Consider the following 16,886-nt stretch of genomic DNA (forward strand, 5'->3'; position numbering starts at 1 on the left):
CGACAGGACTATTTTAATTTTTAGAATGCATGTATTTTTACGTATTTAAAATCTTTGTAAGTGTTGTGTCGTCGTCATGTCGTCGTGTCATCGTCGAACTCGTATATAGATGCCATTCAAATCGGAATCGTAAATATGTACACTTACCATTCGATCATATCGTTTATTCATCGTAGAAGATGCAACATCCCAATGAAATACGACTTAGTTACGATATGTTGGATGAAGTCGTATTAAGTTCCACCAATGTCAAATGAAATCTTATAACGATCGCATAAGATTTCTTAAGAAGCATTTTATTGGTACACAAATTACTTTCGAATCGAAATCGTAAATAACTTCGAATAAATTCGTAAAAAATACTATACGTAAGCATCGTCTTTCGTATCACGTTGTATGTTTACTAGAATGTCACATTAGTAGGCAAATTAACACCGTTTCTTTCCGATATAGCTACAAATATTATAACAAGTATAATTATAATCGTATAATCGGTCACTTTACCCACGATATAAATATATTTAATGCGATCAAATCAGATTCGCATTAACAGATACTTAGCGTTTGCCCACATCTCATCATGATATTAAAACTTCATCGTGATAAATCGTGTTCAGTGGATATGCAATTTTGCGATCGTGCTTGCAATTTTGTATCAGCATTTTAATTTTGTGAAAGTTGACGACTAAAGCCAAAAAGCAAACGGATGAAATAAAATAATAAAGGTAGGTTTTGGAATTACAATGTTGGACAGAAACCTCACTAACCTCAAATAACAGGATTAGTAGGGCAGAGACTAGGCTCAGATTAAAAAACCCCGCCGGATAATTACCCGGCGATTTGCATGTGACTACGAGTATCAAGGAATGTTCACGGACAGAATTGTGGCCCGGCAAATTCCGCTGTAAACCCGAAAGAAAGAGGCGTCAAAGATCCTGAGGGAGGCATGGAGGCGGTGGCAGTTAGGAAAGTAGCGAGCGGGACAATGCACGGTTGCGGTACCTACGAAAATATATTCAGTGCATTTCAACGTTAGTTATAATAAAAATCAGTTAAAATCATCAATTAATTTTATTTCTTCCTAGCGTCGTATTTCAATCACAATATTACACATAACATGCTACATAAAATGGTCCGCCAAATCGTTTAATGATACAAATCGTACATGAGTACATCCCAACTCACATAAAATATCGTTTAAAGAGTCCATCAAATGTCAAATTGCATCATATCGTACAAGCTTACAACACACATCTTATAAAATGTGACTTAAGTTGTCAATCGATGCTAAAATCTATGAACATCGTATAAGACTGCAACACATCTCGCATAAAGGGTGACATAAGTCGACATTCCATCGTCAGATTGCTTCGAGTCATACAAGAGTACAAAACATCTCGCATAAAAGGTGACTTAAATCGCAAATCCATCGACAGATTGCTTCAAGTCGTACAAGAGTTCGGCACACCTCGCATAAAGGATGACTTAAATCGCCAATTTATCATCATATCGCTTCAATTCGTAAAAGGGTAAAACACACATCGCATAAAGTGTGGATGGAACTGTCAATCCTCCCATCATCGTAAATACGCATGAATCGAATCCTTTAATGTAACGTACAAAACGACGCCAATGCGACATAAAGTACCAAAGTATTTCTAACATCGTAAGTGACATCACATATGATGTAGTCGATGTCGTGAACCAGAAAATAACGAAAACATGTACGTATATTGCCTCCACTTTTGGTAGGTATATGCTTTTTTCTAACGTCATATACGATGATTTGTGTCGACATAGACGGACGTATATCTTTTGATATACCTACCAAATTGTTGGCTGGGATGCGTGTGGTATAGGTGGTATACCTATTCATACCATGAGCGGACAAATGACAACTCACATTGTTTTCGCTTAAACTCTCTTGTTTCTTAACCGATTTCTACAAAATTTACAGTTTTTAAAAGTCTATAATGTGACTCACATATGCTACAGCTTTTTCAGTTACAATCAATTATTTTAAAGTTATTTAAAGTTCAAAAAAAATTTATGAAAAAACATTCTTCAGGAAAAAGGTTGTAAATTATTTAATAAGTGCTCAAAATAAATTTCACTTAGATCATGAGAATGCTGAAATTAGAAGCTATATATATTGCATGCATGGTATTTTTTAAAAAAAAATTCAGATCATGGTCACAAAAAATGAAAAAAAAGTTGTGTTAAACCCGTACTTTTCGATCAATCAACTGCATGAGATAAAAAAAAAGATTTGTAATTTCAGAATTATTATTTTTTTAAATTACAGTTATATGTTTACTAGGCCTTTTACTTTAACAAAGTTTAAATTAGCCGAGTGTATCTATAAACTTAATCTAGAACAGTAGTTAAGAATGTATATAATAACGAAACATGAATAAAGAATTTAAATATTACGAACTGAGAATGCAAAGACAAGATTACAATTCAAAACTTCCTAACTCTGCGCCGCGCATGAGGTGACGATTGTCACGTCACCTCGAGTCACCGTAAGATTTGTCACCTTATTCCCAGAGTCGATACGGGTGACAGAGGTTCATTCTAGGTGAGTGACCGAATGAGGACATCTGTCAAAATGGCAGAATTGCTTCTATATTAATTTTTTTGGCTCGCAATTCGAATTTTCCGAGCTGATTTTCCAAGTTTTTTGTGATAATTCCGGTTCGTAACTGGCCACCAACGGGTCGTAAGGTGACAGCAAGCAACAAAAAAAACGGGCATTATTGTGCGCCCTGCGTGAAAACGCTGAATCCGGAATTCGCATGGAAAAGAACAAAAAAGTACAACAATCGATGGTTGCTGCTTCAACCAGCCGGGTCACAAAAGGCGGAATTGATCGCGGGACATGGCGAAAGGCGTGGGTGCGAGTCAGGCGCGGTCCTATGGGGGGGGGGTGATCGGGGTGATCACCCCCCCCCCCCCCCCCCAAGCGGCAAAAAACCGTTGCAATATACCCGTAGATGCTCGAATTTCTAAAAAAAATTTGGACTTCCCCTAGTATATGTGCTTTTGAATTTTCAAAAATTTTCCACTCCGTGGGGGTGTTTAATCAATGAAAAAGTTTGTTTATCACTTAAAGGCTTAAGATTGAAGAAAAGTCGGTCTACCAAACTCAAGCAGCTGTAACTTGCAGTTCCCTGGACCGAATTATACCAATCAACTTCTGTTGAATTTCTTAGAGTTTTGACTTTGAATTTCCTAACCATTTATCTACTTAACATTTGAGCTAGGTAATGAAATGTAGGGACATTTTTTTTCACTTGTCACTAATATCCCTCATATGCCCAAATTTACATAAGCAAATTGTGATAAATTTTGTATTTGTTACAGAATCTTCATTATGTTTTGATTTTGTTGGACTAACACATTTGAAAAAGTCAAAAGGGGAGTGAATATTGTTATAACACTGAAATACTTGAATATTTTTTTTCTGAAGTCATACACTGATTGCCTTTATCATGCAGTTTTACTTCAAGAATAAAAAGCTAAGACGAATCTGAAATTTAAATATTAATTAGAATTTCCAATTCTGTATTTTTTTTCTTTTGTTTACAGTTGATTTATTGAAAATTAAAAATTTGTATAAAGTTATGTCTAACTTATTCCAAAATCCAACGCAGTACTATTCTCACTTGCGTTTACGAGGAATTCATAATTACATAGATTGCAAAATAACAATTGAGTTTTTGAATCACAGTAAAGTTTCTCTTGCACGAATTAATCTCTCCCTCGAATTTACATCATTCAAATATGAATTATGAAACTTCAAACTAACCTTTATTAAGAAATTCAAAAAAAACTTAGATCCAATTTAATATAATTGGGTTTGAAATCTATCACATCGACCGTAAAAAAAAACAGAAATTGAATATGAAAATTTTAAATGTAAGAATTCCGTTTTACAAACCTTTTAAAGATTTCTGAATTCAAGTTAATGCATTAATAAAACACAAGAGATTCCAGAGTAACAATTAATCAAAAGAAAAAATGGTGGGCAGAATTTGTAATATTTGCGTTCCCTATGAGTTTTTGAAGCCAATAAGGGATAAAAACTATTTATAAAAGCTGTTTTAATATAAAGTGTTAGGAGTTTTGGAATAGAATTTAAAAACATCTCCAACACATCTGAATGCAAATTTGTATTTTTTGTATCTGCTTTTTTTTTCGGTATAACTTTTAAAAACACAACGTTAAAATTCATTGAAAAAATTTATGCACTTTCTAGCAAAAGTGTACAGTATCAAAATGATTTAGAAAAAAAGGTTCTAACTTCATGATCAATTTTTCTGAAGACTGTGAGTAATTACAGTGGCTTCTGGACGACAAAATTTCAGAATTGCAAAAAAAATGATAAATTTATTTTTTCAAATCGTTGTTGAAACATTAGGAAAAAATCTGTATCGTTTTTTTTTTTCGAGAATTTGCCACTTACTGGCATTCTTCCCTAAAATCTGCATCGTTGAATGAATAAAAGATAATTTATAGATTCAAAATAATTATCTCTTGTTCATGTAGGTCAGTTGCTTCATCAGTTTTCATTGATCGATTAAACTCTAAACTAATACTGTATTTGTTTTCTCCACTCGTGGAGTGTTCCACCGTACCCGATAAAACAAACACAAATCCTCGCCAGTGTATTGCTACCTCGCTCACTCACACGCTATCTCGCAACACTGGCAAAATTATCGGTGGGCCACCGTCCGTAAGCAGAACTCCGACAGGTCAAAACCAGTGCAACACCGTCCGAATAAACAAACAGTTTGACAGCACCTAGTGGTGCACCAGTGCAACACTAGTGCAACACTCGGCATAAACAAATACGGTATAATAAGTTTTCTGACAAAAAATTTGATAAAAAAAAATCGAGTAAATGACGCAAAAAATTTTCAAATTCAGTTTGCCTATGTTTTATATTTTCCCTTGTGGATTAAAAGTTTCTTGTTATCAATCGATTATTTTTTCGGCAACAAGGCAATCCATCCAGCTAACACTCGAAAGAACTTTTTGTGACTTTTGACTTATACTGCTGGATTTCAAGATCTACACCAATTAAATCGCCGAAACTGCTCTCAGCTCATTCACATAATAATTTTGAAATTTTAAGTTGAAATCCAGTTTAGGGTTTGATATTCTACATCTGAAAGTTTGGCTATTTCAATCGCAATTGTTAAATACTCTTCACTGAATTAACCCTTCATGGCTTTATTCCATGTTTTTTTTATCATACATCAATATCATTTCAAGAGTTTGGAATTATAAATAGGTACCTTCATGAAAAAAAAACGATTTTTCACCTTCTTTATAATTTATTTGTTGCTATTTCATTTGTTTCAGTTCAATTAAAATTGAAATTTTTATATTATATCCTGAAATTCAAGAGCAAATCATTTAAAATTAAGTTCCAAAAGCTTCATATTTCAGTATCTCATTTTGATCATCTTATTATCAACTAAATTTATACATAGTTGGAGTGTTGATTTTTTATATTGAGAATTTGAAAAATCAAAAACAGAATTTTAAACGAGGATTGTGTATCCAAATTGGAAAAATATTACGAAATTTCCAAATCACTATTCAGTAAATTACTTCAATGATAAATTTAATCACCGTTAACCAGTTTGAAATTCATAGCAAAAGTTGATTAAAACTTATCTCAAAACTATACTTCTTGTTTGGTCTAGCACTAATATTCAGAAGCTCAACAACGTGTGTATAATTTTCATTTGTAAAATGAAATTTATAACAAGGAATTCTTTAAAGATCCCCGAATGTGAGAATTTAAAACTACCAGATAACAAATTATGACAGTTTTCTTCTTATTAACATTTTTTTTTTGATTGAATATTATAGATTTGCTGGTGGTTCTATAATTATTGAAAAAGTTTGTTAAAAAATTTCATAATTCTTCTCTTGTTTTATATTTTTCGAAATTCATCTGATTTTGTTCAGTGAAATTGAAGTAGGGGAGGAGGAGGAGCAGTGTGCAGCTTATATTTTTTATTTATTTATTTTTTTATTTTTTTATTTATTTTTATTTATTTTATTTCGTCAACCTCATTGTACTCATTTGAAAGAGGTAAACCTCATTAGTGACCCCACCCCCGCCACCCTCCCTCTCTTTTCGGTTTTTAAAATCGATCGTTTTTCCACCAGATATTACGTTCCTTCATATTGACTGATTTTTGAAAATTTGGAAAATCACCCCCCCCCCCCCCCCCCCCCCCAAGAGCCAACTCTAGGACCGCCCCTGGTGCGAGTGAGGAAGAAAGGTTTAGGGCAGGACTTCGAAGCCGAACCTTAAATTTGTCCGAAATCATCACTACTCGGTGCAAGTGAAATTTTCCCCCAGCGACGGGAAACGAATAAAATGGAGTGAAGTGCTATATATGTGTGATTTTTTATCATGTTGAATATTAACAGAGAAATAAAATTAACTTTCTCCCAATTTTATATGATTGAATTTATTTATAACGTCTTGTAAAAAAATTGTTTCGCTGTATGAATGTATTTAAAAATTCAAATATGAAAGTGAATTTTTCTTAATTGATTCTTAAACTATCATACTGTAGTGAAATTCAATATTTACAGCCTAACTTCTCCGTTTTCAATAAAATTTCTATTAAATTTCTATCTCTTCACCACCTGAAAAGGTACCGACAATTGTCACCTAAAATCGTCACGCAAATGCGACGATTCTCACCCAGGGTGACTACGAGAATAAGGTAAGAACTCACAAAGTTCATCCGAAATGACGTTCCTCACCTAAACCGACTACTGGAATAGAGTGACTTGGGTGACTCGACTGGGTATGTCTTTTCGCATTGATTTACAATAAATTCAATTGACATCACTGCTTGAGCCTCGCGAAGTGTTGCATGGAAAGTAGTCACGCAATACCTTGCAAGGCACCCTGCAGGGATGTCAATTGAATTTATTGTTTATCGGTGCAAAAAGACATACCCCTGTTAAACAGCTTATAACTTTTTTTCCTAATAAGATACGAAGTTTAAGTCTTCGACAAAGTTGTTCAGCGGAAAATTACCTTTAGGAATTTTATAAATTGGCACAAAAGCCATCAGCTGGCTCGGTTTCACAGACGAAAGAAAAAAGATGTTGATTTTTCAGTACAAAATATTCAATTTTCCCATACAAACCTAAAAGTTCAAATTTACTCATGTAAACGTTACTTAAAAATTTTGCAAAAAAATATGGATGAGTTTTGGACCAAAACGAAGCTTTTAAGACCCCAGGGTTTCAGAAATTCCAAAATGACCCCAAATCGACTCAGTCTATTGGTGCATTCTATGTGATGTTTACGTAGCTGTGAATATAACTTATTCACGTAAAATCTATGTGAAAGAATACAGTACTCAATATGGCTTCCATCTAACCGTTGCTGCTGGCTGTTTGAGAAATTACGGGTGATTCGTCGTAAGTGATACACATTTTTTGTGGGCTTGTTGTTAACATCTTTTTCTTCTAAAATAGAATTTTGAATTGGACAGCTTGGACGAACAGGCAACGGTTATCAAGGGACATAAAAAAATTCCCGTCGATATTGTTGTTGATATTGTGTTAATGAAATAAATGAAATGTGATTTTAACACTAAACGTAAAGAAGGGGGTTAAATAGCATTATTGAACTTCAGTTGACTATAACTTCTATCATAATTATTTTTTTTTTCTTCATGTCCATTTTTCTTTACAAAATCCACGTTTTTTTACATTAATATAGTTTTATTTTGAGTTTGTAGATTCCGAAAAACGTATGTGGTTTACATATTTACACCGCCGGGGGTCAAATGACATGACCACTAACAGTTTTTCCGCTAAAACTCTCTTGCTTCTTAACCGGTTTTCACAAAAAAAAAAGTTGAAGAGGTTGTGCAACACACGACCGTGAAGTTGTCGTAGAATTACGACAAGAAAAGTTAAAATCGTTAATTTCTGTCAAATTCTGCCGATAAAAAAAATCATGAAAATTTAAAAAAAATCGAAAACAGTGGTGAATTATACATTCATGTTTTATTCATCTTTCAAAACTGCTCATTATTAAATAATAAAATCTATCAAACAATAAAATAGAAAGCAATGATAACAACTTTTTTCTTTGCTTTTCTTTTTCTTATCATGTTTTGCCCTAGAATGTGAGAGAATCCGTACCAAGTTCTTCTGAAACATTTTCATGTAGCTTTCGCTTTGCGCTATGCGAGAAAATTTTGAACGAAATGCAACACATTAACGGAGTAGGCTGATGTTGGATGGTTTCACTTGTTTCCTTCCTAGCTGGTTGCTTTACAAGCAACGACCATACACGAAAGAAGCTTTAATGTAAATGAAGGGAAAATGTTACGGTAGTTATATTTATGCCTTTTTACACCCGGGCTTTTCGTATTGTTGCGGTCAATGGAGGCGGGGCTTATTCGATGAGAAAAAAATGACAAAACTGAATTTTTCGATAATCGAGCCAGCAGTCCTGTATCAGATGAAGGCAGGGAAGGTTTTATTTAGAAAGCCCAAGCAATTAATCATTAGCAGTCCTTGGTATTGAAATTATGTTTGATATTTACCTTAATGATTGATTTCGACAATTTATTAAGCTTGCTTTCACTTACTTTTTCAACCTTCAACATCCTAGGTTGCGTGTGAAAAATGGGCGAATGTATGTGCGAACAATTGAATCAAGTGCGCATAAAAATTACGTGTGGAAAATATATGAAAATAAACAGTTCATCTGATATGTGTTTGATGATGTGTGTTAGTATCAAACGCTATTGGTGTTGTTATGACATTTAAATACAAATTGACGTGAATGACTTGTTTAAAGATGTCATGTCAACCTGACATCATATGACAAGTCAACATGACATGTCAATATGTGTCCGCCGCTTGTCGTCAGCACCGCCTCTGCTGCTTGCCACTGATCTAATCTGCAAATTGATATCTGCGTTGGATTACCACTGGTGGGGTCCAAACGCAGATCGAAGCAGCAGCAGTAGAACTTTCCTACACAACGGGCAAACAGAAACTGATACCAACTCGCAAGGCGACCCTTCGTTTTTATACATTTCGTTGACAGGGAAAATCAAAACCCATCAAGGGGCGGGGCGTCGGTGTTTTTTTTTCATTTTTGACCAGCCAATCCATGACGAGTAGAGATGATATGTCTTTCAAAAAGGATGTCTTTGAGTTGGAACGTTTTCGTGACGCGAGATTCGTTTGGGAATTTCGATTTGTCCCCCTATAGTGTTGCCGTAAGACGTAATTCTACGTCAAAAAATTTTGGAAAGCTTGTAACGTGACTCAAATATGATTTTTTACACTATTCAACTGCAATCATTCGTTTCAAAGTCGGAGATTTTTTTAAACATACAGATTGATTGATCATTGTTTTGATAAAATAAATGAAAGAAAAAAAAACTTTTTTTAGAGTTTCAGATTTGAGAAGCAAGTATTTAACTACATAGTTACAAACTTCTGATTATAAATTTTCCTTCCAGATAAAGATAGTTTTTATACCTATTTAAATTTAAGATTTATGATTCTCTAAAACTCTCCTCAAATATTGTCATCAAAATTCGACTAGAGGTTGCAGATTTATGTTGATTTCATTGATAATTTTTTCAGGAATCGAACTTATTTGAAAATCGCTGACACCATTGAGCAGAACTTCAGATTTGCCTCCCACGCATATCCTTTTCGATGCATCAAAAAAGTGGACGACATAGGAAGAAACATGTGACAGGTTCTCCTAGCTATACAAAAGTCCACAAACATCCTTCTGATTCAGTAGCTTTCCGTTTTTCCCCAATCACAGTCTAGCGTTCTATAGTTGCTTGAGCGCCTATCGCTAAATCCCTTCCTTTTCTGATTTTTAAGTTCTTTTCTGGCAGGTGTTTATCAAATGTTGAAATCATTCGCCTAAACTAGTGAGTTCGTAGATCAGAAAAACAATCGTGATGCTTCAAAAATGGTTGGCCATAGTGGAGAATTGCTGATGAGACCACAACTTTCACCGCATCAGATGCCGCAATCCGCACAGTCTGATTATCCCGTTTTCATCCCACCGCGGAAACGCCAAGCTGCCAAGAAAACCGCTCAAGGCAATCATGTAGATCATATTGTAAATTTACAGGTAAATTACAGGTTTCATTCTCAGATTTTATGTTGATTTGGTATCATATCAATTTTCCGCCATTTCTTGGGTGGGTCCGGTTCGAGAGTCTTTTTTGTTGCCAAAACTTTGCATAAAGGAGCTATGGTGGTGCGCATGTGCGCGATTTTGTTTTGACGTTCAATCAAGAACAACAAACCAAACATTTTAAGGATCCCGAAAACCGGAAGGCCAAACGATTTTTGGACGAGACAGCTTTGTTGTTTTGATTCGTACAAGAACTATTTACATATGTCATGAAAGAAAGATCAATTCACGAAGGAAATTTTAAATTTGCAATCTGAATGTCAACCACAGAACGGAATCTGAAATATGAATCTCAATGCAATGCAACAAGATTTAAGTATGAAAACTCGTTTATTCGATAGTTACTCCGGCCGGTATTTTGGACCACCATGTTGGTATTTTGGACCACCCTTGGGACCTATTTTGGATCACCTTTGAACTATATAATAAGATACTCGATTCGATATTCATTCAAGTTTCGTTCGAGATTCGACAGCAATTGCGTATATTTTAGTCAACCTTTTTGTTTTTACTCTCGCAGTCAAGTTTTGTTCACCTTTATTTTTTCGCTAACCAGCTTTCTTCAACTTTTCCTCAGCCTCTTTCTACACTTGTTTGTTACATGCAAGACAACCATCTGTTATTTGTTTGTACAAATGTGCTGTAAAACAAAAATTGGTGATAAAAGAAAGTACTTACCAACTGAAAACTACTAGTCCTCCGTTTATAAAGTTCATTTCAAATATTCTGGAAATTGCAAAAACAAACTGCATTCTTATCAGTGCTGCAATCTTGACAGAACTTGTTCTGCATAAACCATACATGCATGCATGCTCTGTTCCATAAACCATCTGAAAAAGTGGCTCCAGAGAGTTAAGGTCTTTTGCTCTTCAGTTCCAAATAGGGCCAAATGGTTTTGAAGGTGGCTCCAGAGAGTTAAGTGCATTTTATTTTGTTCTTGTATTGTTGGAATAAACCCATAAAATTGTTCTAGAAAAAATTATACCGATAATCCAGAAGATTACATTTTATTCCTGTTTGTATACCAGTTTGAAAGAAGGCTCTCTGGAGCCACTTTTTATTAACTGAAAAGTTAAAACTCCTTAACCCAATTTTCTTCGTCATCATCGAATTGTGCAAAACGTTGAGAAAACATATCCGTTCTTCATGCTTTCAGGGAAATAAAAAAGACTGGGATTTGCAGAGAGAGCGGGACAACGTCAGCAGGACCAAACGCTGGAACAGCGAGGAGATCATTGAAATCGGCAATGGAAACTGCCAGGGCGAGCATCTGGACGAAGACGATGACCTGAACGAGCTGCAGCAGTTCCATCCTTTGAAGGAAAGTTCAACGGTTACGCCGAGTAGCATTTCGGAGAGCAGCCTGGACCGGAAGTCCAGCAAATCGCACGAATTACTGACCGGAAGTGGTAAACGATCCAAGAAACGCGTCAACATACGCACCGATGTCGACGAAATCAGTAGCCGGCAGTCACCGTCGGCAATCTGTAACTATGAAGATCTGGAATCGGGAGAAACCAGCGTGCTGAATGCCGAAATCGACCAGTACAGCTTGGATAGGTATAATAGCAGGAGATCCATGTCGCCGGATAACTACTTGACACTTACAGGTAGGTTTCGAGGTCATTCAGTGCTGAAATGAAACAGTATTGAAACATTTTTTTTTTTTTTCAATTCCAAGGAACCATAAAGCGTGGCCGCAAGAAAGGACAATCGATGGACATCCAATTGAACATCTCGCGAGAGGAATTGGAGCAAATAAATAAACAGGCTCTGGCGGTCCATGAAGAAGCGATTCGCGTAAAGCAGAACTGTTGCTGCCAGTGCACATTGCGAGCTGGGGTTCACATTCTATTGCTGTCTTTATTTTGCCTTCCATTTGTCACGCTAACCACCAGCATCTACTCGTTCTACATAGGCACGGTCACATGGTACAACATGTTTACCTATTTCAACGAGGAGAAGTCTTACTTTCACAAGTTACTCATGTCCCCATTACTGGTTCTCGCTTATCCACTGGTTATTGTATTTTGTACACTGGGACTCGGCATCTATGCCGGAATCAAGCAAGTTAGTCTACATTTCACGTCCTGGATCAACGAAATATCGGATATCGAGAAAGGATTCTATGGCTGGCTTTGCTCGTTCCTGCATCTCTCAGACTGTAGTCCATACGAAGTGGTCATATTGACCGATATTTATCCAGTTGCCGAAACACCGGCCGGTGCAGATCGGCCATTGCAGAGCGAATCCACGCAGATAAACTCTTCAACTGAGGAGTTATCACTATAGACTGCATATTGTAAACAAAAACTTCCAATCGGGCGGCAATTTTGTGTTATAGTGAAATTCGATCAAATAACTAAATGCCAGTATCCCTCACACGAGTAAACCGAATAGCCATCTTAGGTGACACGAGGGACCATTGCACGTTCTTAAAGTAATCTTAGGTTAGAGAATTTTGTTTAAATTTAGCTATCGATCATAACTTATATTGGATTAGGTTTTTTGAGAGCACGATCAGTTTAGATAAACAGTTTAAACATATTTTTTTTCTACAACTTTAACCGGAGACTTTCTACAAGTAATTAAGACTTGATAAAGGAATCAATAGACTATTTCGATGTTTATCCAATAATCTACTCAAATATATCCGGAATCAAAGTAAGGTGCTCTCAACCTAACGTTAAAAATTCAATAATATTAAACAATAATCCCAAAAATACATGTAAATATTCAGCTGGTTAAGCTTAATAAACGATACAACTGCTGAAAAGCTACCCTTAAAATTCTATTCTTTTCAATAACCACCCAACCTTTGTCTCTCATAGTTTCAAAAAAAAAAAAAATTAATCACCCTAAAAGGATAAAAATCCTTTGAAACAAAAGTAGTTTAAAAAATGAAAATAAACATTTAAATCTTTTTCTATCTAATTTTTAATTGTCTACTCAAGTTATGTAAAAAGCTCTCAATATCGACAATGGATTGAACTTATGTGTTTCCGACAACTATGAAAGGCTTTCTTTTCTGTCTCATTCCACATAACCAACATTTGCATCACAAATCGAATATTTTACATATTTAAAATATACTCGGATCTATTTTCATATATGTAGGTAATCTTATCCGATGCGTTTTGATTGATAATCACAGTACTTTCGATCGATCGATGAAAGGCTAGCAATCATTGCTTTCGATCAATCAAATTTGCCAAAGAACCTCCATCATGGAACCTCCTTTGAAGACAAGGTCGAGTCACTGGTTTGCTTTCTCATAGAATAAACTCTCGCATAAAAACAAAATATAATGGAATTTGGGTACAAAAATTTGAAGAAAATATCAACAAGTACGGAAATGTTTCATCAAGGTAAGCCCTATCGCATTTGCAGGTCCGCCTGTTCCGGGAAAGAGGAGTAGAACAGAATGTATGCAGCACTGGAGCATACATCGGAGCCATCAAGACTAGAAACGGTGTGGTCGTCGAACTTGTACCACCTGAAAATGAATTTGTTAAATGTTAAAATTATAACTGAAACCACCAACAACTAAAAAGCTTTACTTTTGATGCATCGAATTCCGGCAGAATGCTGTGTAGTGGCCACTTTCCATCGAACCGTAGTGATTCGATACTCCGTAGAGATGGTACCGGCGACGCCTGAGATTTTTGTTTCGATTCATTTCCGATGGAGCGATGAATTTGGAGATGTCGAAATCGACTAGAGGGAACTTGACATAGTTCTGCTTCTTTCGATAGACCGTGGAAATCGCTTCCGGGTCAGCATAGAATCGTTTAAAGTGGACCACCAATATCGAGGGTAGTCGAGATATATCTAACTTTTTAATAGCATCCTGGTTCTGTTTGCAGTTAGGGCAGTGCCAGCCTGCAACCCTTTCACCGTTAAAGTACATTTCCAAGCAGTCCTGAAACGGTCGCATCGATTCGTTAAATTTTGTTTTTATCCGAATGAGAAGTACAACACTTACCTGTAAATGGCACCGATTGGCAGCTAAAGGAAGTTCTAAACTGAGATTTGAAAAAGATTCATAAGTTGCACTTTCTTTCCCACAGGCAATACACTTCAGAGTGCTTTTGATCTGACCGTAGAACAGCTGTGAAATGTAGCTCTCCTTTCCTTTTAAGTAATCCATCAGGGCTTTTTCGGAGGCGGGAATGTTCTGCACACTCGGATCAATCTGGAACCATGCGTACCGTTAGAAGCTGACAAACTGAAATTTCTATGTCACGAATCACTTACCCTGATCGGAATGGTTTGCAAATCTGAATGCAGCCAGTCCATTAGGATGGTGAGAAACTCATGCGAGTCTTGCTGCTCAATTCCGCCAAACTGGCCTTCATACTGCCCAACAACGTACTATGAATTGAAAAAGTAAATTTTTACTCGATATGTTTTTTTTTTACTCAAATAGCTATATTAGTATGTCGCTCACCCTTAAGTTTTTACTAGCAATACATTTATATTGACCGGTCCAAAGGGCTTCTATCACAGCTGCCACTTCTTCACAGATTCGGCCCTGAGTTTTGTTAGATCTGCAATCAGAGACAAATTCAAGAAAACAAAAAAAACTAAGAAAAGCTTATATAATCATATTAGTCATTTAAACCAATATTTGTTTTTCCTGAAAAGTATGATAGCTGTTCTTCATGGGTTTTATCATAGATATGATTTTTCACATGATAAAACTTCGCAAACGACTCTTCATTTATCTGCTCACTGAATTTGCGACAGTAAAGAAGAAAAGGTACTTTCAGAAACTATCCACATGTTTCGCAATTGGTCCGACCTCCAGAGAACAAGCCATAGTGTGTTTAATGCGAGTGAGACCCAAGTTTGCCGAAATCACGGAAAAATCTATAATTCCACAGAATTTTAAGTAATTTAAGTAAGTAAAGTTCTGCGGCCTTGGCATCAATTCCCAAGTTTCATTCCGCCGCAAAGATTCTAATTCGCTCTCGATCGCCGTTTTCCAAAAATTTCAGTCCTCACGTTGTTTCAGTCCCTCGATAGTTTTACGGCAAATCTTCCAAAAAACTTTCAGCATTCAGTGCATACTCGACCAACGCTTCAGCCAGGGCCGTAGGAAGAGCCGGCTCATGGGGAGGGGGGGGGGGGGGTTTGGTGATTTTTTTTACTTAAACAATGCATACATAAAAGAAAAAAAAATCAATTCTGTATAATTATTTAGGATTGAGTTATTTTACATTATGGTTCTCTATGTATTTAAAATCCTAATATTCGAAAATAAGTCCAAACAATTTTTATAAAGTTTTAAAAAAACAAATAAAGGATTTAAAGGTTTTATTCAATAGAAAAACTTTGTACACACTTAAATTAGCTAGTAATAAGCTTATTTTTTAACCACAGGCATAATCATTATAAACATTGGTGAAAATGTATCAAATATTCACAAAACAAAATTTAGAGATTAATTTCTTGCGGTTTAAATCAAATTTTTTTTTACTCTTGTAAACTCGATTAAAATTTAATGATTTTAGTTTGTACTTTGTTTTTGAAGAATTTGCAATATTTATAATCTTTAACAACAAACCAGTAAAATATATTTTCAGCTGGATTTTCACAGGAAGATTAAGTACAAGTTGTTTGATCATCACAAACTTATCATTTATAATAAGAATCCTGTGAGAATTAAAAAAAAAAATAAAATCTAGACTTTCTAAGAACAAAATCTTTGAAATGATCTCAAATTCAAATGTGATCAAGCTTCTATTCAAAATGCTCCTCGGACTTTTCAACACCTTAGTTTCTTCTTATGGTCTAACCAGACGGCGGCAACGCTATTCAAACCGTATGGAGCACATCTCTCAGATTTCCCCTTTGTTTCCCCTCGTTTTGACAGATTTAAGCTTTTTTCCTCAGATTTAAGCTTTCGTCTCCTATGCTCTCAAGGCAAAAAAAAGCTTAAATCTGAGGAAAAGCTTAAAAACGAGTTTCACGACCACTTATTTAAAAGATGTTGGTCACACGATACATAGACAAATCGTGTAACGTTGCAGCCATCTGGGTCTAACCGTCTTTCATTTCAAATCTATAACATTCACCGATAAAGCCACTTAAAAATATGTGTGATTTCGTCTGATTTGTGTTTCCAAACTGTATCTACTTAATTGAAGAAAAAATTTTTTTAAACAGGATTAAAATAAGGAAACTGCGATCTCTTGCAATTTGAATCCTTAATGAACTTCTCAAAATGATATTTAATTTGATAAAAAAAACTTAACCTCGCAAAGCTGTTCGCAAAATATCCGTTTCGGTGAAATTTGTCTCGTTATTTGTTTTTATTCCCGTGGCCGCAAATATTGACCGACTCTTATGACATTGGATTCATTGTGTAGGTAATTTATTCTTGTTTCTAAATAATTTTAAGTAAAGTGAATTTGTTTTACCAGGCTATCTGTAGTTGGTTCCGAATGAAAAAAGTCCCAAAAAACAATTTGTTTTAAATTGCTTATAATTTTTGACAACTGTGCAGTATTTAAGTGCGTCTTTTATTCCTGGAATTGTTAAGAATACATTTATCTGACGGGGGTCCAATAAACATTGTTACGAGCGCCAACTAGTGCTCCGAACACATCACTCCCCTATAAAACCCTGTCAAATCCGCTGTCAT

General features: G+C 35.4%; 2 protein-coding genes across 3 annotated transcripts in view; one reads left to right on the forward strand and one right to left on the reverse strand.

Annotated features, from left to right (window-relative positions):
• The first annotated feature begins 9,807 nt into the window (after nt 1–9,807).
• LOC129755217 (transmembrane protein 169) lies at nt 9,808–13,026 on the forward strand. The gene is made up of 3 exons (XM_055751600.1): nt 9,808–10,171; nt 11,394–11,847; nt 11,919–13,026. The coding sequence occupies exons 1-3, from the start codon at nt 10,007–10,009 to the stop codon at nt 12,527–12,529; spliced, it is 1,230 nt and encodes a 409-aa protein (XP_055607575.1). The 5' UTR covers nt 9,808–10,006; the 3' UTR covers nt 12,530–13,026.
• Nucleotides 13,027–13,307: 281 nt separating this feature from the next.
• LOC129755210 (ubiquitin carboxyl-terminal hydrolase 8) overlaps nt 13,308–16,886 on the reverse strand; it is a 67,475-nt gene continuing 63,896 nt past the window's right edge. For both annotated transcript variants that reach the window (XM_055751585.1, XM_055751586.1), the window contains 5 exons: nt 14,688–14,787; nt 14,495–14,611; nt 14,223–14,432; nt 13,798–14,159; nt 13,308–13,733 (listed from right to left, as the gene is read on the reverse strand). In XM_055751585.1, the coding sequence (XP_055607560.1) occupies nt 13,613–13,733; nt 13,798–14,159; nt 14,223–14,432; nt 14,495–14,611; nt 14,688–14,787 (910 nt within the window). In that variant the 3' untranslated portion in view covers nt 13,308–13,612. The remainder of the gene's footprint in view (nt 13,734–13,797; nt 14,160–14,222; nt 14,433–14,494; nt 14,612–14,687; nt 14,788–16,886) is intronic.

This window comes from Uranotaenia lowii, chromosome 3 (assembly GCF_029784155.1).
Source record: "Uranotaenia lowii strain MFRU-FL chromosome 3, ASM2978415v1, whole genome shotgun sequence".
Lineage (NCBI taxonomy): Eukaryota > Metazoa > Arthropoda > Insecta > Diptera > Culicidae > Uranotaenia > Uranotaenia lowii.

What these genes read in the sequence shown, in the direction of transcription:
- LOC129755217 (XM_055751600.1), top strand. Translation starts at nt 10,007, where the DNA reads ATGGTTGGCCATAGTGGAGAATTGCTGATGAGACCACAACTTTCACCG. An exon ending in ATCATATTGTAAATTTACAG is followed by an intron (nt 10,172 to 11,393) that starts GTAAATTACAGG and finishes TCATGCTTTCAG; the next exon opens with GGAAATAAAAAAGACTGGGA. An exon ending in TAACTACTTGACACTTACAG is followed by an intron (nt 11,848 to 11,918) that starts GTAGGTTTCGAG and finishes TTCAATTCCAAG; the next exon opens with GAACCATAAAGCGTGGCCGC.